This window comes from Hibiscus syriacus, unplaced genomic scaffold, assembly GCF_006381635.1.
Source record: "Hibiscus syriacus cultivar Baekdansim isolate YM2019G1 unplaced genomic scaffold, ASM638163v2 tig00110053_pilon, whole genome shotgun sequence".
Lineage (NCBI taxonomy): Eukaryota > Viridiplantae > Streptophyta > Magnoliopsida > Malvales > Malvaceae > Hibiscus > Hibiscus syriacus.
In genome coordinates this window covers 782,468-807,305 of record NW_024062577.1, presented here as the reverse complement: position 1 = coordinate 807,305, position 24,838 = coordinate 782,468, and the positions used below count along the sequence as shown (strand labels likewise).

The window sequence follows — 24,838 nt, the reverse complement described above, 5'->3', positions numbered from 1 at the left end:
AAATAATAACATAGAATAAATAAGAAAATCATTAAACCTCATTAATCAATAAAAAAAATGATGTTTAAATCGAGAAAAATATATTGTTACCCTTTGCAGACAATGCTCTTTAATTTGAAAAGTTAAAGAGCTCAATATCAAAATATTAATAGCAATGAACATCGGAAAATTACATCACTGTTTCATGAAAATGTTGATACAAATAAGAGATCCTAAAACAAAAACCCCAACTCCACGAAGAACCACAAACCCTAAATCTAAAACCTTTGCTCGAAAGAAACCCAATGATCATCACGCCATTCAACATGATGCCTCAACCGAGAAGCATCATAAGCAAGCTCATCCCCAGTAGTTTCAAAATAAAACCCAGTACTTCAATCCTTGTCTCCCGGTAATAGTCCCAGCCCACCAACCATCGTTGTCGAAAGCATCCACCCTTTCAAGATAATTAAAAACCCGAGAGGCTCGATTTACGATTAAAGGTGGTGGCATCGGTCGGACCTCGTCGTCTCGAACCACCTCGATCAACGGTTGAGTTTGATCTTCTTCTTCAACCAAATTCTTGTACCGAACTTCGTAACGAGTGTTGTTGTTGAATGAAGACATCACCTTAGCTTCATAGTATGAACCCAAGAACCCTTCTTCTTTGCTGCATACTTCAACTTTGTCTCCTTTAGAATACACCGCCATTGTTGAACTAACACCAAACAGAAATTATTTGAGATAAGAGTTTTTTTTTTGCGGGAGAAAGGTGCAAATAAGAAAATTTGTGGTATTTGTTTTTATAGATGATGAAGGCGGTTTATGTTTTTTCTAATCGTAAATAATTCCATTCATCCTTTATTTGACAAGAAAGTTATATATTTGAAATACGTGCGTATCAAGTTGTCATAAATTAAACTTTAAAATAGATTTTGTTCAATGAGAATAATAATTCAAATTAAAGTAAAAGTTTAATAATTTTTTTAAGATTGATGATGGACCGATGACATTAACTCACTGATATAATCAATTTTTTTATCATGAACATGTGTAATTTTATTAAAAGAAAATTTGTTCTTGGAAAGTGCCCGTTTTGTCAAATCTATTTTTTTTTTGATATTATTGCTATGTATTTAAGTTTTGGGTTTGAATGTTAAGAATATTAAAATTGTACATATTTATTATCAAATGATTAAGAATTATCTTTAATCAGAAACTGATTTGTACATACCTAAATTAATAAAAAAATTAAAAAAGATATTCAGTTTTTACTTCAGGGTTTATTTGTTTGGGATAAGGAATACCTTTTTCTTGAAAAGAACTTTATACCTTACAAATTATATTAATTTAAACGTAGAAAAAGAATCAAATTTTATCATGTATTAAATGAGAATGATAATCCAAATTATTGTAAAATTTTAAAATCAATTATTATTATTATTAGATTGATTTTTTTGAAAGTATCATAAAAATATATTGTATAAAGATGTATGTTAATTCAATGTTTTTGGCGTTGTTATAGAAAATGAATGGGTTTCAACCTGATTCTATATCTTAGGAATCTTAGCAATTTGAAAGAAAAAATAACTAAAGCGATATTAACATAAAATAAGATATATAAAGGAGACAATATTTAACATAGTTCGGATATGTCTATTTCCACTAGCGAGATGAACAACAATCCACTATAAACATAGAGAACACAAGGAGTACAAATACATGATATCACATGTATCCAAAAACTCTATATAGAAATCAAAACTTGATATATCCTAAAACAATCTTCCAACATCCTTACAAAATTATCTCAGTAACATAAGTCTCAAAAGTTACAGAGTTAATTATTATTATTATTATTTTTATTAGATCGATGTTTTTTTTTGAAAGAATCGTAAAAATATATTGTATAAAGATGTATGTTAATTCAATGTTTTTTGGTGTTGTTATAGAAAATGAATGGGTTTCAACAAGATTCTATATCTTAGGAATCTTAGCAATTTGAAAGAAAAAAATAATTAAAGTGGTATTAACCTAAAATAAGACATATAAAGGAGACAATATTTAACATGGTTCGGACTTGTTTATTTCCACTAGCAAATGAACAACAATCCACTATAAACATAGAGAACACAAAGTGTTCAAATACATGATATCACATGTATCCAAAAACTCTGTATAGATATCAAAACTTGATATCTCCCAAGACACTTTCCCAACATCCCTACAAAATTATCTCAGTAACATAAGCCCCAAAAGTTACAGAGATCCCAAAAGGATTACATCTCTATAAAATTATTCTCTCTCACATTGCCCTAAAGGCTAAAACTTAATCTCTATTAATACAACCAAATACTTGATCACCAACAATTCTTATTCCATAAAAATTCTTGCCTAAACAAATATTTACTTTATTAAATAAAATAAATTACCAAGTAATATTCAACCATTAGAACTACAATAAAATCTATCTTAATTATCAATTATAATTAGGTCAAAGTATAACAAATCTTCCCCTTGACCTAACTTTCATTAAAAATTAGTCTTCAAGTCTTTAACAACTTCAATCATTATGTAAGCCAAATATCCATTGAAGCATTATTATCAAGTCTTCAACAAGTTCAATTCTTACGCAATATCCATTGAAGTATCACATGATAAATTGCAGTAAATTCCTCTTGCATATCACTAAAATCGCTAACAAAATCCGCATCAATAAATTCCTTTAAAACTCCACAACCCGACCATAGCAAAATACCACTTGTTTAGAATTTGAGAGCAGAAAAATAACCAAAACGATATCAACATAAAATAAGACATGTAAAGGCTTTTGAAATTGCGGACAGAAGCTTCACCAATTATTTCAGTCGATCCTGTGCAAACAAGGGACATATAGGACCTGATCCGATTCAAAGAACAGAAAGTAACTTGGCACAAATTAATTTGGTTCCCATTACACATTCCAAAGTTAAGTTTGATTGTCTGGATGATAATACTCAACCGGTTGCCAACTAGAGACCAACTCAATACAATGGGAATTTACACTGATCTCCACTGTGTAAACTGCGACACTAATATGGAGTCAAGGGACCACCTCTTCAGCAATGCCCACTGGCAGCAGCTCTCTGGAATGCTATTCTGAAGCTTAATGGGATGAATTCATCTTCCATGACATGGGTTGAAATGGTCTCAAAGGCTTCTTCTACATGGAAAGGAAGGTCACTCCTTACCACCATTTTGAAAATTTCTTGGACTGCATTTCTTTACTTCATCTGGCAGGAAAGAAATCAAAGAATCTTTTTGGGACGTCATAGAACGGTGAAATGCTTGCTCAAGGAAGTTAAAGACGTTGTTGGGATCCATCTTAGGGGAACTAATATTAATAGAGTCGATAGTACTAATCTTAAGCTTTGTGATGTTTGGGGTATAGTCTAACCAATCTTTTTTGTATAGGTTGATTTCTTTTGATTTTTTGACTGTTGATTGGTTGCACTTTAACTTTACTTTGGGTAATAAAATTATGACTTATCCAAAAAAAAAAGATGTAACATGATTCGATTTTGCCTACCTCTATAGGCGATATAAACAACGATCTACTGTAAACGTAGAGAACTCGAAGAGTACGAATACATGATATAACATGTATCCCAAAACCTGATATATCCCAAAATACTCTTCCAACATCTATACAAATTATCTCTGCAACATAAGCCCCAAAAGTTATAGAGATCCCAAAAGGATTACATCTCTAAAAAAATCTCTCTCATGTTACTATAAAGGCTAAAACATAATATCTATTTATATAGTCAAATACTTAGTCACCAAGAATTCGTATTCCATAAGTATAAACATTAGAATGATAATAAAATCTAACTTAATTACTAATTATAATTTAGGTCAAAGTATAAACATTATATGAGCTTTTTTTTAATTTCAGGACGAGACATGTTATACAATAGATAGGTTTGGGGTGGGGCAGGTGTAATGCGAAAAATCACCAACCTAAACTGATATAAATTATTAGTTTACCCTTTTATACATGGATGGACCGGGGAGTAGATGGGCAGTCGTCCCCCTACAAATTCGAAATTACAGTATATTTTAGCTTTTTTTCTCTGTATTTTTTTTTTAAATTTGTTTTCGCCCCCTGGAATTTTATAAGTTTAATTTCACCTCCCATATGTTCAAGTTCGTCCCCTAACATAAAATTTTGCGTTTGTCCCTACTTTTATATATATATAATAATTTTAAGGTTTTAGAGATCTTTTTATTTTTATAATTTTAAAATATATTCTTTAATTTTTAAAAATATAATAAAATATATTATTTTAACCATTTGAAATTTAATAAATTATTATGAATATATTATTTTAACTATTTAAAAATATTAATATATTTTAAATCGAATCGGGTCGGAATCAAAGTCGTGGTTTCAATTTAGAAATTGGGACAAGAGAAAAGCTACCATCATGTCGAAACAGTCTTTTCTCGGAGGGAGAGAAATTGAGGTCCCGTTTCGAAAATATTTCTTTGGTACGACCGGTTAGTGATAAAACTTGGTTCGATGAGTTACAACCAATCTTTGATTAGGGTGTGATTGGGCACCCAAAAATATATTTGTCATTTTAATAAAATATTAATTTTAATTAAAATGACAAACATGGGGTATGCGTTACCAAAATTTGAGTTCGGGAGTCGGTTACGTGTGGGGAAGGATTAGCACCCCAAAACGCCCTAAATCGGTACCTAGTTAATTAATTAATTATCTTTGCAGTAAAATTTACAAGTTCAAGTCTAATTTTAATTTAAGATCCCCTGAGTAATATTCTTTGAATTTTCGGATGAAACATGATAATATTTAATTATTTCCTATCGAGAAGAATCGATCTCTCATACCTTGAAGCAATCGATTCTTACTCCAATCGAAATAAAGAAATATTAGAATTCCATTCTAAAGTTCATTATTAATTCAAAATAATAACACCCAAAATAATTTTAAGAGTGAAAACGATAATATCTAATTATTTCCAATCGAGAATAAATGATCTTTTGTGCATTAAAACAATCATTTATTTCCCCAGTTGAAATAAAGGGATATCACTATTTCGCCTTAAAATTACAAAGCGATTCGAATGAAAACGATAATATCTAATGATTTCCAATCGTGAATAAATGACCTCTCGTACCTTAAAGCATTCATTTATTACTCGGACCGAAACGAAAGGATATTACTATCCTTAATGTCGATTCGAATGTTATTGATTTGAAAATCTACTGGAAAACGCATGCAAAAATAAAACAAATAAAAAGCATACATCAAACAAACACAATTAATTAATTATTTTACCGATATTTAATGAGAATAAGAATGTTCAATTATTTAAATATCTCGAGACAAGACCTTAGATTCGTTTTAACAATTTTTTTCGATGAATTTAATTAAAAGAACATGGTCTTTTTCTCAATTCCCGAATTTTAAAAATGAAATTGATTCAACTCGTGTCACTAAATGGGATAGACTTTCATTTTAAAATTATCGAAAGTAACTTTCTAATATGTTAAGATAGTCACTTTACGACAATATTAAAATGATCGAATATTACCCTTAGTCAATTTATTTCGATTCGAGTCAAGCAATGCTTATGAGGATATCATGCGAGATTAATTAGGACTAAAATGAATTAAAATACAAACAACATGCAAAAATTAAAAATAAACATAAAACAGAACTAAATCATTAATAATCAAACTAACATGCCACAATTAAAATAAAACAAACAAAAAAGTGACTAAAACAAACATTTTCAATATTAAGTGCTAAAATGAAAATAAATAAAACATGAGACTAAATCGAACTAAATTAAAATTACAGGGCCGAAGTAAAATAAATAAAAACATATATTCAGGTTCAAAATATAAACATGCAAAAATAAAGGGGGCTACATAGAAAACATCCCTAAAAATAAATACCATGCATAAAAGGGTAAATTACAGAAAGAATCCCTACAAGGACTAACATGTAAAAACGCGCTAAAATTACAAAAGCTCTAGTTTCTCTAGGATTCCGGCCGGTCGCTGGCTGCTTACCTCCATCGGCCGCCACTTCGACACCACCGGGTCGCCGCCTCCTCCAGTGTCTGATGGCCACCAAATTTCACCAGGAGATCCTTCTCGGTCTCTCCATCTCCGATCTGGGGTCCGTTTTGTGAGAAGAGGTTCCGTTTTTAGCGAAATAACCGAAGACCGTTCAACTTTCCTCTCTCTGATCTGTCGCCTTCCGTCGTCCAATCATCGCCATTTTGGAGTATGTTGATCACCAGCCGCTCCTCCATATCTTCACTTCTATTGTAAAATATTTTTTCATATAAAATCAAAATAAAATAATATTTTGACCTCTATTCGAAATCCGGTTTCAGGCATCAACTAGACAGATCTATTCTTTTTCATAAATAAAACTATCTAAAAACATATAATTTAAATTCCAATTACTTAATATTTAATACTACCCATAATTATAATTTGCAGACATTTCTTGTATACATGCCAGCTAGAAACTTTATAACACGATAAGATGTCATTGTTGTTACCTGAAAATATTCCTCGGTGATTGATGCCAAATTCAACTCCTTACTCCTCTCTCATTCTTTTACCTACGCGTGAAAATCATCACACGCTAATTATACACTTAGTGAGGCAATCATAGAAATATTCAAAGCAATGCAACACATAAATGAAATGAGTAACAATATTCCATGCATTATGATCACTTTATCAACATTCCAACCATGTTACCATATATCAACATGATATAAACTAGATATAAAATTTCTTACCAATATACGTGACATTTATTTCATAAGCTCATAAGCTTATTTACCTTTTATCATTTATTAACTAATAAACCATAGCCCAAAATATAAACCTATGAGAATGTTAGAGTATGCCTAAAGACCAATCATATGATGATTTTAATATCCTTCAATTTTCTCAAAATTTCTATTCAATCTGATTTACCGAATTTTATCGGACTTTAACACTTTCTAGTTTTTAACATAAATTCCGGATCAAAAAATTTGATTCCCACCAAAACGTTATTTTTAGGCGTGAACTATTCCTTAATGAGGTAAAAACACCTAACTTTTGGAAATTGAACACCAAACTTTTGAAATTACCCTTTTGATCTTGACATTTTTCAAACTTTATACTTTGACCACTAAACTTTCAAAATTTACATTTTGGTCACTAACTAAAATTTTGGGGTGTTTTAGTGAGGCCCTTAGTAGAGAATAAGGGAAGCGTGAGACTTACACGAAATAGGTAGAACTGTAAAGCCTTAAGTAGGTAACACTTGATTATCATGCTTGTACCTATTGCTTATTAACATGTCTTATAGCATGCTTATAATTTTATGATTCATATGCTATTCTAGATTAGCGATTATACTACTGGGCTTTGTAAGCTCAATCTTTGGATGTTTCCGTTCGCAAGTTAGTATATCGAGTCGTTAAAGGAGCACTGTCATAGCAGGACTTCCAACATTCTTCACATAGTTTAGTTACTTGTAGTTGGCATATGTATTCATAGGACCCTTACTTATGTATTTGAGATTATAAACTTGATTTGTATTATTTTATTTAAATTATGTGTCATGGAGCTCCGAGTTTACAAAAAGTATTTTATTATTGTATTTGAACTATTGATTTTAAATGATGGTTATGGTTATTGATTTCAAAAAAATGGTTAGCCACTTCGGTGCTTCCGTGTGATATTCGAATCCTCTGGAATTTAGGTCGAATCATATTCAGGTTTTACAATCTAGCCCTCCAAAGAGGATCCCAAAAAAAAATAGGACAAGGATATAACCTCATGCAAAAATAGGAATAAATATATTCTCATGCAGAATCAAGATGAGGATATAATCTCATGCAAAATCAAGACGCATCAATATACATATTAAATTTGATGCAACATTATTCAAGAAATAAACACACACATACACACACACACATATATATTCAATTTGCGAGCATGCTTACAGATAACAATACACAATATAATATCATAACTTATAAAATGTATAGAATAACCCAAGGGAATACACCTATAGTAGATATTCAACACTGACTAAGCCTTACGCTTCCCATAGACGGTCGCACTAAGTCTTGCGGAGTGGGGAATTAAAAATAATACCCCACTATGAATACAAATTCCAAACAATTAAATAGAAATAAACTACAAAGTCACTAAACATAACTTATGTGTATCTCGAGTTGAGCGAGTGGAATCGAACTGAGCGGAACAGGAGTGATTAGGATCTACTAGAGAGCAGACTGGAGACACGAGAGTACCAAAGAAAACACCAAAAAGTGAGTCCAAAATCTCACATTTTACTTAGTATAAATTAGAATTTAAGCAATAAATAATATAAACATGGCTTTCTAGTTAGAATTTTTCAAAACAGACTGCGGAAACAAACTCAAGACGTCGAAAAACATAAAAATAGGGGTCTTAGAAAAAAGTTAATGGGTTAAAGTCAACGCCCAAAGTCAAAGTCAAATATCAATGGTCAACGACTCGGGTTGGGTCAAATTCAACAAGTCGGGTAAGATTAATGGGTTTAATTCAACTGGTCTAGTCAATTTGATCAAAAAAAACCAATTCACTTGGTTATGGAATTAAAAATTGCCTAGAGTTGTCTGGTACGCTCACGACAACGTGTGGGGGTAAGTGGGGACCCTTCGATAGTCGTTTTCAACGAAAATTTTTAGAATGATGTTTTGATGCATGGGGAACAACTCGCCAAGGTTGGTTTGCAATGAAGAACGATGAAATTGGGTTTTCTTGCAAACTCAAAACTTCTCCCCCTTTGAAAACACTAACGCCAGCGACGATGGAAAAATTGAGACCACCGTGTGAATGGGAACCACATGAAAAAAAATGAGGTACCGAATGTGGAATACATGGCCAAAAGAATGAAAACCAAAAGAAATTAAAAAAAAGTAATGTTAATGGATATAGTTAAGAGAAAATTAAAGAAAGGAAAATTTGACTGGTAGAGGGTTACACGAACAGGGAAAATGAGGGTAATGAAAAAAAGATAGGGGAAAATTACACTATAAGACCTTCAACTTTTGATAATTTCCAACATGAAAATAATTTTCAAAACACACTAATTTAGTCCCCTAAATTTGGAATGTGACAAATCTCCCTCCCTTACGAAAATTTCAACCTCAAAATTTTACCTGACAGAAAAAGATGAGGAAGTCTCTGCTTCAATGTCCTTTGAGTTACCTATGAGGCCTTTAAAAGACTATGATTACTCCACAGAACATTAACCATCAGTGTATGTCAACTTCTTAAAGCACAATCCTCAAAGGCGATGATATGAATAGCTCTTCCTCAAAACTAAAATCAGGTCTCAATTCGATATCCTCAATAGAAATAATGTGAGATGGATCAGATTGGTAACGCCTCAACGTAGAGACATGGAAGACATCATGAATGCGCTCAAGTTCAGATGGTAACTCAAGATGATAAGCAACTGGATCAACTCGACGTAGAATCTAATAAGGTCTAATAAACATCGAACTCAACTTGCCTTTACGACCAAACTTGAGAACTTTCTTCCATAGATATATTTTCAAAAAGACTCGATTTCCCATACAGAACTCAATATCCCGCCTCTTCATATCAACATAAGACTTTATTCTATCAAAATCAGCCTTAAGTCTGTCTCAAATCAGCCTAACTGTACTCTCAACCTCCTGAATAAGATCAGATCCTACAACTCTCCTCTCGGATAACTCAGTCCAATATAACAGAGTACGACACCTATGATCATACAAAGCCTCATACAGTGCCATATGAATACTAGTCTGATAATTGTTTTTGTGGGCAAACTCAGCCAATGGAAAGTAAACCTCCCAACTACCCAGAAATATATAACACATCCTCTTAGTATATCCTCTAGAATCTAAATAAGTGTGGGTGATAAGTTGTACTGAAATTCAATCAGGTACCCAGAGGCCCATGAAGAACCTTCCAGAATCACGAAGTAAACCTTGGATCTCAATCAGAAATAATATATAAGAGAACCCCATAAAGACGAATAATCTCAGAGATATACAACCGAGCCAATTTTTCCAGAGTATAATTAGTCAAACGGAATAAAATGAGCAGACTTGGTGAAACGATCAATAATAACCCATAGTGAATCCTTCTTGGATTACGTCAACGGTAATCCACTGACAAAATCCATATTTACTCACTTTCATTTCCACTCAGGAATATGAATGCACTGAAGTAAACTACACGAAAATTGATGCTCAACGTTTACTTGATGACAAGTCAGACACTTAACCACATATTCAGTGACATCTCTTTTCAAACCAGGCCAATAGTATGTTTCTCTTATATTACGATACATCTTAACACCACTCGAATATATAGAATAGGGACTATTGTGAGCCTCCTGCAAAATAATATTCCTAACTCAGGATCATTCAAAACACAGTAACGCCCTCAAAAGCACAATACACCATCCTCATTGAATGTGTTATCAAAATCAAAACCATGGTTAGCTTGTTTTACAAACAATAATAAGGATGCATCGATAGATTGCTTTGACTTAATCTCAGCCACCAAGGTAGGCTTAACTCGAAGTTCAACTAACAATGTACCATCATCGTATAAGCTCATACTAGGGAACATCGCTCTGAAATCAATAGTCACTCTATGAATCAAAACATCAGTAACTAAATTGGCTTTTCCAAGGTGAAACTCAATCTCGAAATCATAATCTTTCAAGAACTCTAACTAGCGATGTTGTTTAAAATTAAGACTCTTTTGAGTCAACAGATATTTCAACCTTTTATGATCGGTATAGATTTAGCACTTTTCACCATACAGGTAACGCCTCCAGATTTTCAATGCAGAGGCCACTGCAGCTAACTCCAGATCATGCGTATGGTAGTTACATTCATGTGCTTCAACTAATGAGACGCATAAGCTACAACTCTCCCATTCTGTATCTGAAAGGGAACCCAAATTAGTGTGTGAAGCATCATTGTAAACTGATAATCCTTCTCAATCTCTAATTGGATCAAAATCAAAAGATTGAGTCAGAACTGACTTCAATTGCTCAAAAATCGACTGTTGAGCCTCACCCCAAAAAAAGGTACATTCTTTCTCAAAGGTTTCGTCAAATGAGCTGCAACTATAAAAAAAAAAACCTCTACAAACCTCTTGTATAACATGCCAAGCCTAGAAAACTATTAACCTCGACCATATTCTTAGGTTGTTTATAGTTCAGAATAGTCTTAATCTTCTTCGGATCAATAGAAATACCTTTAGTAGAAATAATATGACCCAAGAACATTACCTCTCCAAGCCATAATTCACACTTACTAAACTTCGTATAGAGTTGTTTTTTCTTTCAAAGTCTACAAAACAACTCTCAAATGCTCGTCGTGCTCATCCTCAAACTTTGAGTAAATTAGGATATCGTTGATAAAAACAATAACAAACTGATCCAGATATAGTTGGAATACCCGATTCATTATATCCATGAAAGTAATATGGGCATTATTCAACCCAAATGACACCACTAAAAATTTATAATGACCATAATGAGTCTAGAAAGTTGTTTTAGGAACATCAGAATCTTTCACCTTAAGCTGATAATAACAAGACCCAAGATCAATCTTAGAGAAAATAGTTACACTACAAAACTGATAAAACAAATAGGTATTAGGCTGAATAAACCCTCAATCGAATAACTCTTGTAACTAAACCTTGAGCTCCATTAACTCCTTAGGTGTCATGCGATAAGGGGTTATGTACACTAGTTTAGTACCCCGGATATAATTCAATTTTGAACTCTACTTCTCTCTTAGGTGGTACACTCGGTAACTCTTTCAGATTTACCTCTAGAAAGTCTCTCATAGTACGAAACTATTTAATTCCAAAAGTATACTTCCCCGAATCCATAATATAAGTAAGGTACGCTACAACACCCTTCCAAACCATTTTCTCAACTACCAAGACTGAAATAACATTAGATAAATAACTTCATCACTCACCGATCAAAATAATAACCCTATCATAAGAACTCTTTAGAACTGCTCTCTTACATGTTAAAGTATGCCCAAAGACCAATCATATGATGATTGTATTGACACGTTTTATTTACCGTATTTATCAATAAAGGCATTACCATTATTTTGTTTTATTTTATTTTGTGCATAAGATAAGCTAAAAGATAATAATGTCCATATAATAATGTGATTATTATTAAAGGATCATTAGTTAAGTATTATTATTGGCATGGACAGTAATAATACGCTTAAGACTAACATGTTATTGATTGATGACAAAGAGTTGTCATTGACACAGAGATGTCAAAATTAATATATGAATATATTGTCAGATAACAATATATTGGATTGACCCGCTATGAGAATATGTCTTGGATTATTATGTAATGATCACGATATTGCTCATAGTGACAACTATATGTATAATCCTTAGATTTGAGATCATTGCACTCTCAATATACATTGTTGTATGTTTTGATAAAGTTAAACATGCTCCATAATCGGTTGCACTATAAAGACTGACATTGAACATATCATGATATATGTAGCAGGGTGTGAATGATCGAGATAAGATTTGTCCTTCTTACATAATAGGAAACGTATCACAGGCCACTTGATTGAGTGAGACTAGAAATGCATGGTCGTGCTCGAATAAGTTAATATGAGAGATCACAAATTATTCATTTATTATAGTCTACTCTAGATATCAAGGAATAATAGATGGGCTACACAAGTGTGACTATTCCAAGACTTGTGCCTATTATAGATATAAAGAACAAAAGGATATAATACATTGAAAGAGTTAGACATTGACATATTGCTGATGTCAATCATTGTTTGTAATATTAGAATAGTTCTAATTATTACTACTAACGTTACAGGAACCTACAGGGTCGCACCCAATGGTTGAAAAAAAGTGCAACTCATAAATATGTCACATATGTATAATTTGATTATACATGAATAAAATGTGTATTTAATATATGTATGTGTGTGTGTAATTTTAATTACATGTGAATATCGAATTTAATAATGTAATTAAAGTAATTATATTCCTAATTAAATTTGAAGTTTTTAAAAGCCCTAATAGCTAGGGAGACACATATATAAAGGGTATATTGGTTGGAAAAATCCCGAAATTCTTATAAAGGTTTTGCACTTAATTGATATTCAACTAGGTGAACTAAGAAAAGACCAAGAAAAAATTTCGTGGAGGCTAGGTGTCAACACACCTTTTCGTCCTACTAGGATTCAAACTCCTAAAAATAGGATAGAATTTTGCTATGATTCGAACTCCTAAAAATATGATAGAGTTCTACTATTATTTAAACTCCTAAAGATATGATCCACAAGCATTATAAATAGTCATTGTAACTCACTATTGTAACACATTCGGAGGAGGATATACGAAATACCAAGCAAAAAATTACAAGCAACTCATAGCCATTTTTCGAAGCATTTATATTTTGAAAGGTAAAGTTCATACCTTCGCATGTTATTTTTCCTTACCCTTGCTGTGTTTTGATTTCGAAAGAAAACTGAGAGAAGTGTTTTTGGCCGATGAACGGGGGCGTTTTCGAGATCTATTTTTGTAGATATCGTCCTCGAGGCTTGTGTTTTTGAAAAACTATTCGGATTTTTATAAACGGGTCGTATGGATCTGCGTGTTTTTTCGTTTTTTTCTTCGATTGGCTTTTAATTTTTGACCCCTAATTCATTTGTTATTTTAATTTAACCCTTATATTTATATGTATATATTTAATTATATTTTATTTATTTATTTATTATAATTTTTTTCATTTTTCTTTGCGTTATATTATATTATTTTCCTATTATTATTATTATTATTATTATATATATATATATATATATATATTCTTACTTTATTTTATTTTATATTTCTATGATTACTATTTTTTTAGTTAATATTATATGTATATTTATTTTTCATTTATTTATTATTATTATTACTATTTAGTATTTTATTATATTATACATACATTTTATATTTTATATATATTTTTTATTATTTTATTTATACTATTTATTTATTTTTCATTATATTTTTAATTTCTTTGCTCTTATTATTATTTTTCTTTTTAAAAAAAAACACTTTACCTTTTTTATTCTTTTTGTATATATATTTTTTCTTCATTTATTTTATTTTATTCAATTTCATTTTTTTCATCCAATTGTTTTATGTTTATTATTATTGGTTTCATTTATTTCCTTGGTTTACTCTTTAGTTTTGTTACTTTCTTTTATTATTATTATTTTCTTTTAAAATCTTATTTTTAAGGGTATTTCCGTAAACTCATTAAGGGTAAGTAATTGGGATCAAATTTTACCTTTTAATTTAACTTACAATTTTCTTAATCAAAGACAATTGGAAATTACGTAGTACCGAAAGAACGGTTCAAGGGTGCTAATCCTTCATTGATCGTAACCGACTCCCGAACCCGACACATCTTTAGAAAGACGCAGATCAGGTAAGAAATAGGGTATCCGATCAACCCATTTGTTTAAAATAAATAATCGGTGACGACTCCAATCCATATTTTTCAAGTCGAAGCCTAATTCCAGGGCCCAACCGAAAGACGGTTGCGACAGCTTGGTGACTCCGCTGGGGACAGCTAAGTGAGTCAGGCTAAGGTAATTTCAGTTGTCTTTTTAATGAAAAGGGTAAGTTTAAATTTCAAGGTAACATTTCGATCCTTTTTTATTTACTTTTGATTATATTTTCGGGTAAATAATTGTACTAATCGTTTTCTCGTGATTTCAGCCTTCAAATCTTTTTCATTTAAGGCTCTATACCTGAGCTCTAAACCCTATCTTAAGTGGGGGTAAAAGCGACGCTTTCGTGTGAATTTATTCACCGTGCGGGCCTAGCAAGTAGCCTTCGGGATTCATATACCTTATGTCTTCGTGTGAATTTATTCATCGTGCGGGTATAAGGGAATGTGTCCTCTCGAGTTTAACTTAGTCCACACAAGCCTGTGATGGGTTTAGGACTAAGGGTCTGGCAAGCCCAAGGGGCACCAGCAAGGAGAACTCGGGTACCATTTTTAGAACCTAAACCAGAAAACCATGGAGAATTAGTGCCTACCCCGAAACCACATTCCAAAACCTAAGATATTTTTACCCTAACCATTTTATTTTTTGTGTTTTTTTCTTTCGTCATTTTATTTTTATTTTACTAATCCTTTTGCCTTTGTGTTTGTTTTCTAGCATTTTCATTATAACAAGAGGTTATTGATCCTTAAAAAACGTTTGTTAAACACAAAATAAATCTGAAATAATGGACAAAGGTGTTGTAATACAAGAGATTAAAAACGCTGAGGCATGACTATGGTCCGAGAAGACTCAGAAAGAGAAGGGAGACAGTCTTCAGGGAAATTATGTGTCAAAGCTTGTTAGTTATGCATATGTCAGCCTGAAACAAAATGATGTCCAAGAACTGCGAAATATTTGGGACAGTTGGGGGAATGATAGAAAGCAAAAGTTCAGCCAACGATATGGTGATATTTCCCTCTTACTCCATGTCAAGACTAATGAGCCCCTGCTCCAAGCATTAATTCAATTCTGAAACCCGGGATATAGTTGTTTCACCTTTAACCGGGAGGACATGGTGCCCATAATTGAAGAGTATACTACCCTACTGCACTGCGAAAACATCATACTAGAGAGGGCATATATCAAACACATCAAGAGTCAGCCTTTCAAGAACGGACTAGCTAAGATTGCAGGGGTTGATGAAAAATGGGTGACTGATCGACTTCGACACAAAGGTAACGGGGAAGGAATCGAGTGGATCCATATAAAGCAACTAATGAAGAACCACCCTGATGAATAGAAGACTATAGATCTTTTTGCACTGGGTCTGTACGGTTTGATTATCTTTCCGAAGACCTTGGGGTGCATCGACGCAGCCGTAGTAGAACTATTTGAACAACTTCCAAGGCGAGTCAACCCAGCGCCAACCATCTTAGTCGAGACCTTTCGGTCTCTTAATCATTGCAGAAGAGCTGGTGGAGGAAAGTTCATTGGATGTGTTCAACTCCTTCAAGTCTGTATTCACAGCCACTTCTGGAAGACTAACGGGGTTGCCTACCGCCGATTCAGCACTACCTATTCACCATTGGGAGAGTTCATCACTATGAAATGGCATGAAGGCGCTTCGAAGGAAGAATGGATGAAGGTCTTCACTCATCTTCAGGACCGGGAAATTACTTGGAGAGCCCCCTGGTTGTTCCTCAATGACCTTCTTTTCTTATTTGGGGATTCTGACACTATGACCTTACTTGGACTTTGGGGTGCAGTTGGGTATGCTCCTTTGTTGGCACTTAGAAAGTATGGGGCACGTCAGTTTATCCCAGCAACATACGGATTATCTACATCAGAGTTTTTGTATCACGGTGACAGTATAAGAAGATGATCAAAGAGGCAGCCGAGTCATGGAAGAAAGTATCCCGGATGGATGTCGTGGCTGCCAGAGATATGCTTACTCCGGATTATATGGAGTGGCGAAGATTGAGAAAGAATGATAGCATCCTGATGCCAGACTGTGAAGACACCCGGACCATGGAGGAACATCTCAGGCCTGTCCCTTCTGAACTTGAGATAGTCAAGGAAGAGTTTGAAGCTGTGAATAATGAGCTGAAACAGAGAGTTAAGGAACTTGAAGTTGAACGTTATCAATGGAAACTAGATGCCGATTATCAGAAAGATAGAGCAGACAAACTATAAAGGGAGCAGAAAAGAGTCTATTTTGAGCTTGAAGACTTGAGAAAGGGATACCAAGATAAAGTCAAGGATAACTCCTGAGAATCCAACGCCTGAGAATCCAAATGGCTGATCTGGAGAAACAACATGAGAAAAATGGTAAAACAATAGCTTCAAAAAGCAAGCGAGCTTCAGATAGTGACCTTCGACGGGGGTTTGCATTGGCGTTTCCGTTAGGAGCAAACACAACAAAGGGTGAAAGCCAGAGATGCAGTCATCCGAGATTTCCTGGGTCAAGTACATAAGGCAGCTCGCCATCTACATGGCCTGGCAAGGGAAGCTGGAGTGGTCCAACAAGGTATACAACCAGTGACAGATGAAAACAAAAGACTTGTCAACCTGCTAGAAGTTGTTCGGGGTCTAGAGGATTTAGTCTGAATGTACCTTTGATTTTTTTATGTCTCTTACAAGATAAAACATTTTTTTCGAAATAAGGATTATTTATAATAATGGGCACTTTTCTGGATCAATGCCTCGAACATTTCATGCAGTTTTTTCATTTTGCATTGTGCATCTACATTTCATTTTTAAGCATTTTCATACATATGAAATTTCTTCATAAAGGATTCGATGAAGTGGTTTTAACCACATGACACCACATGGAAGCAATATTGTAACATCAAAAGAAAAAAACTGAAAACAATACAGTGGGAGCCTGATCAGCTGATTGTAGGACAAAGCCTACCAGGATGATCTAAGAAAAGAATCCCCATATCCCAAGGGCTACGATATTGAAGCTGTTAGCTGTTACCACATAAGAAGCCCCAAACATTCCTCTGAAAACTATAAGGTACTTGCCGAAGAAGGGGGCATGGCATATACCATTTGCACTTAGAGGATTATTTTTTTTGAACACGTCTTTGATCTTTCATGTTTGCTTAATCTTTTAAATGATTGAATTTATGCTGCTTTCTAATGTGGAGCAATTGAACAAATTTTAATCTTTAGTTCTTCAAATATTAAATGAATTAATGATTCTTTTAATTCTTCAAGAATTATAGATTTTTGACATATGGAAATATTAGACATTTCTTACCCTGTCTCAAACCCCAGAATAAAATACCTTGATTCTTTGCCCAAAACAACTTGTGGTCATTACCAAAAGATGAATTTTTTACATTACCTCCTTTTGAAATTCTTGAACATTGCCTTTATCTTTTTGATACACTCATACTTTTCTTTGAGTCAATAAGATCACACCACTGTCTTTTTTAGACTCAAAAATAACCTTTCTTACCATTAAAACCCAAGGCATTGAGTTGTTAATTTTAACGTGAGCATTCTTCTAAAGAACCAACTTGGGGCATCTCGCGGGGAGCCTGAACATTGAGACATCTGGGAAAAAAGAAGAAGAATTCATTCGAAATAATTCTATCATACATTAATTACATTGTTTTCATGTGAATAGAATTAATCTTGAAAATCTATCCCCCTGGGGATACATCTTCTGTGAAGATTTACATGTATGAAATGATGAACAGCTTTCTTTTTTTATCCCTTCACAACAGGAGAAAAAATATATCCCTTGTGTCCCCTTTTGAGCCTGTAGTATTTTTCTTCTGATTCAACCCTAACCAAGGATCACCCTCCACACTAGGGGGCAAGGTGGAAGAAATATGCTCACATGAGCGAAGACATTGATTCAGATGAGATACCAAAAGGTGAACCAAATGTCAAGTGCGAAGATTCAATCAGAACAAAAAGGGCAAACATAAAAAAGAAAAGAAACAAAAAAGAACAAAATAAAAAAAAGAACAAAAATCAAAAAGAAAAAGGGACAAAAAAGCACATGTAAAAATTCCCTAAAGACAAATGGTACATCAAGCTTCAAACTATGAGATTGATCAAGCACAATCATTCCCGAATCACTGAATCACTTCACTCGAAGATCATAGAGCATCAAGAGAGAGAAACATTTTGAGCAAGATTGAAGGCATCAGAATGAATTGATCATTGGTTCAACACCCTGAAACACTTGTTTGGGCCTATTTATCCTTTTCTTTCATAACCATGAACCCTGGCCTACATTACGTGCCTTAAAAGTCCATTCTAATCATACATGGATTTCTAAACAGAAGAGAATATCTTCAGATTTCATCTCACCCATTAGGATTAATCTTTGTTTGCAAAAAACAATGTAATTAATGCATGATAGAGAAAAATAACAAAGGGGGGTTCAAGACGTAAATCCTGAATAACATCTTGAAACCAAAGGAGGATTCGAGTTGAAAACTGAAAAGTCGGCTCGAATATAAAAATTGTGCAACTGAGGCGATCACACAAATTCCTTGATAAGGCATCGCACAATCCAAATGTGACTATGAAAGCTGGGAGTCGGAGAACACTTCCAGTAGAGGAGCATGCAATCACCCCATCAAACCTTTGAGCAAATGCCAAACCTTTGACCAAACACAATAACCTGAGACCTTTTTATCTTTTCCTTACTTAACCATTTCCCAAAGATAGCTTTGATCTTGGCACGTGTCAAATAGCTATAATTTATTGAAGGGTTAACATTGAATTAAACATTTGATATCCAATGAACTCTAATTTTATGATTTGTCTCAATTGTAAAACCGTGAAAAAGACAATATTTTCAAAACTTTTGATTAAACATTTTTCGAAACTCTTTATTGATAATTTCAGAACTTTGAAAATAAAAGAGAAAGAAAAATATTTTTTTCAAACAAGACAGTCTCTCTAGAGTGGATCTTGGTAAATGACATGTGACTCTTAGACACAAAACTCATGCTCAGAATCAATGCTGAAGCAAGAAATGAGGAATATTTGGGGCATCTTTGGAGATTCAACATTAAATATTGGGGTATTTTTGGATATTGGGGCATCATTTGGGATTCAACATCCTAATGCAAATTATCAGATCTTTTTAAGGAGATAAAATATAACCAATTCATGTTACATGCATCTTATGCATACATTTTAGAGCATCATATTTATCATTTTCCACATACATAATTTTTTGCAGCTTTTAGAGTCAAGTTTCAACTTCAAGACGAAGGATACTCGATTCAAAAGCACTTTTAAAGATTCATGTTGGTTTCTTAACTCAGCAGCAAGAAGCTACACTTCGACCAACTTGACAGATTGAAAGTTTCTTTCGAACTCACAATTTGCTCGAGAGTAGATTTCAACTTCACAACGAAGGATATCTAGCTCGAAGCCAAACATCCACGATTTCAAATCCACGACAGAGGATATCGTGCCACTCAAGACAACACAAGTTTAACTTCACAACGAAGGGACAGATGGTTGTCAACAAACAACTTCTCAATTTCAGAGCCAATTTCAACTTCACAACGAAGGATATTGGACTCCAGACAACACAAGTTCAACTTCACGATGAAGGGACCGCTGGTTATCAATAAACAATTTCTCAATTTCAGAGCCAATTTCAACTTCACAACGAAGGATATTGGACTCCAGACAACGCAAGTTCAACTTCACAACGAAGGGACCGCTGGTTGTCAACAAACAACTTCTCAATTTCAGAGCCAATTTCAACTTCACAACGAAGGATATTGGACTCTAGACAACGCAAGTTCAACTTCACAACGAAGGGACCGCTGGTTGTCAATAAATAATTTCCCAATTTCAGAGCCAATTTCAACTTCACAACGAAGGATATTGGACTCAAGACAACGCAAGTTCAACTTCATGACGAAGGGACCGCTGGTTGCCAATAAACAACTTCCCAATTTCAGAGCCAATTTCAACTTCACAGTGAAGGATATTGGACTCCAGACAACGCAAGTTCAACTTCACGACGAAGGGACCGCTGGTTGTCAACAAACAACTTCTCAATTTCAGAGCCAATTTCAACTTCACAACGAAGGATATTGGACTCCAGACAACGCAAGTTCAACTTCACGACGAAGGGACCGCTGGTTGTCAACAAACAACTTCCCAATTTCAGAGCCAATTTCAACTTCACAGCGAAGGATATTGGACTCGAGACAACGCAAGTTCAACTTCACGACGAAGGGACCGCTGGTTTTCAACAAACAACTTCCTAATTTCAGAGCCAATTTCAACTTCACAGCGAAGGATATTGGACTCCAGACAACGCAAGTTCAACTTCACGACGAAAGGACCGCTGGCTGTCAACAAACAACTTCTCAATTTCAGAGCCAATTTCAACTTCACAATGAAGGATATTGGACTCCAGACAACGCAAGTTCAACTTCACGACGAAGGGACCGCTGGTTGTCAACAAACAACTTCCCAATTTCAGAGCCAATTTCAATTTCACAGCGAAGGATATTGGACTCGAGACAACGCAAGTTCAACTTCACGACGAAGGGACCGCTGGTTGTCAACAAACAATTTCCCAATTTCGGAGCCAATTTCAACTCCGCAGCGAAAGATATTGGACTCCAGACAACGCAAGTTCAACTTCACGACGAAGGGACCGCTGGTTGTCAACAAACAATTTCCCAATTTCAGAGCCAATTTCAACTTCACAGCGAAGGATATTGGACTCAAGACAATGCAAGTTCAACTTCACGACAAAGGGACCTCTGGTTGTCAACAAACAACTTCTCAATTTCAGAGCCAATTTCAACTTCACAATGAAGGATATTGGACTCCAGACAACGCAAGTTCAACTTCACGACGAAGGGACCGCTGGTTGTCAACAAACAATTTCCCAATTTCGGAGCCAATTTCAACTTCACGACAAAGGATATTGGACTCGAGACAACACAAGTTCAACTTCACAACGAAGGGACGACTGGTTGTCAACAAACAATTTCCCGATTCCAGAGCTAATTTCAACTTCACGACGGAGGATATTGGACTCGGAACAATGCTACTTACTTGGATTTCAACTTCACGACGAAGGATATCCAATTCCAAGCTCAACTTCACGACGAAGGGGCCATCCGCGGTTTCAACTTCACGACGAAGGGAATCGTGCACACAAGCATCATCCATCTTTATATTGGATTTCAACTTCACGACGAGGGATATCCAACTCAAAGAAGGATTATCTGTCAACAAAATTGTCGAGTTTGATTCCATTCAGCTCGATGACACATTAATCGCACTACTTTCCGGTTGCAGTCGAGGTTTTCAAGTCGAGAAGAGGACCTGGGTTAGCCGTGCCTGAGTGACAAGCAACCATTTTCAAGCAGCATAGCTTAAGTCAAGAAAAAGCTATCTGTCAATGAAGATTTTTGAGTTCGATTCCGATCCAAGGTCTTTAAACCGATAAGAAGACCAAAGGGCAACGGGAAGCCACGTACTGATTCAAATTCCGAAATACGGTTTCAATTTCATATCATTTCAAGATGAACTCGACTTTACGATGGAGGAGTCTTCCGTAACTCAATTCGACAGGGAGTTATTGAAACATCAGAGTCAATTTTCAACTCCACTGAACGAAAAGTGTGTCTTTTAATCTTTGCCCTATCCCTGTTACACGACTATGGGCAAAGAGGGGCAGCTGTCAACCACATTTTCGTCCTACTAGGATTCAAACTCCTAAAAATAGGATAGAATTTTGCTAGGATTCAAACTCCTAAAAATAGGATAGAGTTCTACTATTATTTAAACTCCTAAAGATATGATCCACAAGCATTATAAATAGTCATTGTAACTCACTATTGTAACATATTCGGAGGAGGATATAAGAAATACCAAGCAAAAAATTACAAGCAACTCGTAGCCATTTTTCGAAGCATTTATATTTTGAAAGGTAAAGTTCATACATTCGCATGTTATTTTTCCTTACCCTTGCTGTGTTTTGATTTCGAAAGAAAACTGAGAGAAGTGTTTTTGGCCGATGAACGAGGGCGTTTTCGAGATCTATTTTTGTAGATCTAGTCCCCGAGGCTTGTGTTTTTGAAAAACTATTCGGATTTTTATAAACGGGTCGTGTGGATCCACATGTTTTGTCGTTTTTTTCTTCGATTGTTTTTTAATTTTTGACCCCTAATTCATTTTTATTTTAATTTAACCCTTATATTTATATGCATATATGTATATATTTAATTATATTTTTTTTATTTATTTATTATAATTGTTTTTCATTTTTCTTTGTGTTATATTATATTTTCCTATTATTATATATATATTATTATTATTATTTTATCTATGTTTACTTATTTACTATGTTTTTTTACTATATTTTCCTAATGTTATATATATATATATATATATATATATATATATATATATATATATATATATATATATATATTCTTACTTTATTTTATTTTATATTTCTATGATTACTATTTTTTTAGTTAATATTATATGTATATTTATTTTTTATTATTATTACTATTTAGTATTTTATTATATTATACATACATTTTTATATTTTTATATATATTTTTTTAATATTTTATTTATACTATTTATTTATTTTCATTATATTTTTAGTTTCTTTGCTCTTATTATTGTTTTTCTTTTTAAAAAAACACTTTACCTTTTTTATTCTTTTTGTATATATATTTTATCTTCATTTATTTTATTTTATTCAATTTCATTTTTTTCCATCCAATTGTTTTATGTTTATTATTATTGGTTTCATTTATTTCCTTGGTTTACTCTTTAGTTTTATTACTTTCTTTTATTATTATTATTTTCTTTTAAAATCTTATTTTTTAAGGGTATTTTCGTAAACTCATTAAGTGTAAGTAATTCGGATCAAATTTTACCTTTTAATTTAACTTACAATTTTCTTAATCAAAGACAATTGGAAATTACGTAGTACCGAAAGGACGGTTCAATGGTGCTAATCCTTCCTTGATCGTAACCGACTCCTGAACCCGACACATCTTTAGAAAGACGCAGATCAGGTAAGAAATAGGGTATCCGATCAACCCATTTGTTTAAAATAAATGATCGGTGGTGACTCCAATCTACATTTTTCAAGTCGAAGCCCAATTCCGGAGCCCAACCGAAAGACGGTTGCGACACTAGGATTCAAACTATTTGTGACTTCCATTAGCTGTTGTTGTATTTGCTGATTTTTAAGGAACCCAATGTAAGTAATCACATCTCTTCCTCTTGGTTTCGGATTTAACGTTCTTGGATCACTGGTGAGACCATCACGTTTTGTTTACGCTGCCTCATGGGTACGCTGATGGTCCCAACATTACATTCATAATTCTGGTTAACTCAATGTTCCTTCAACCAGTCGATACCTAGAATAAGATCGAACTCATCCAACGAGAGTTCTATAAGATTTTCCAAAAAGGTCTATCCACAAAACTGAAGAGAACAATTTTGATAGTTTTTTCAACCATAACAGACTGACCAACAAGAGATTGAATAGTAACAGGACAGGCACTGGGCTCAACTAGAATGTCAATATTATAGGCCATGGAACTCGCAACATACGAATGGGTAGACCCTACATCAAGAAAAGCAAAACAATGAACAAAATAAATTGTAAAAGTACCTATAATGACATCTGGCTCATCTTGATCCTTATGATGTCTCGTAGCATAAATATGAGCAGGCTGCCTAGACTCAAACCTCACAGAACCTCTACCCTGGGTAGATCACTCCTATTCGAAGAACCTATTTCATAACCAGATGATGTGGGTTGGCTCTGATTACGAACCCTTGAAGTTTGAGATGATCCATGAGAATGAGTATAAGTTTGATAAGTCATAGCAGGTTGTGGGAAATCTCTAAGAAAATGCTCGGTGGAACCACACTTATACCATGTTCCCAACTTCTTACGACACTCACCATCATGTTTCCTACTACACAAAGTACATGTAGGAACAACTCGTTGTGTAGAAGAAAAATCCCTACTTTCAAACCGACCAGAAGATACAACATGTCTAGACCTAGAATCAAACCCCGAAGTATTATATTTCAAGTATTTCTCTAGACGAGCAGAAGAACCAGAATGACCCTTGGAACTTGATTGCTTTATTTTTTGATTGTGTTATTCCCTGCTAAGATCTTCCATCTCCTCAACATTGTTAACTCGATCCACGAGC

At 33.9% G+C, this 24,838-nt stretch overlaps 1 protein-coding gene across 1 annotated transcript; it reads right to left on the bottom strand.

The window, feature by feature from the left end:
- Positions 1–220: 220 nt before the first annotated feature.
- LOC120214128 (protein AGENET DOMAIN (AGD)-CONTAINING P1-like) lies at positions 221–713 on the bottom strand. Its single transcript, XM_039212098.1, has one exon. The coding sequence runs from the start codon at positions 688–690 to the stop codon at positions 355–357; it is 336 nt and encodes a 111-aa protein (XP_039068029.1). The 5' UTR covers positions 691–713; the 3' UTR covers positions 221–354.
- Between the last annotated feature and the right edge of the window lie 24,125 nt (positions 714–24,838).

What these genes read in the sequence shown, in the direction of transcription:
- LOC120214128 (XM_039212098.1), bottom strand. Translation starts at nt 690, where the DNA reads ATGGCGGTGTATTCTAAAGGAGACAAAGTTGAAGTATGCAGCAAAGAA.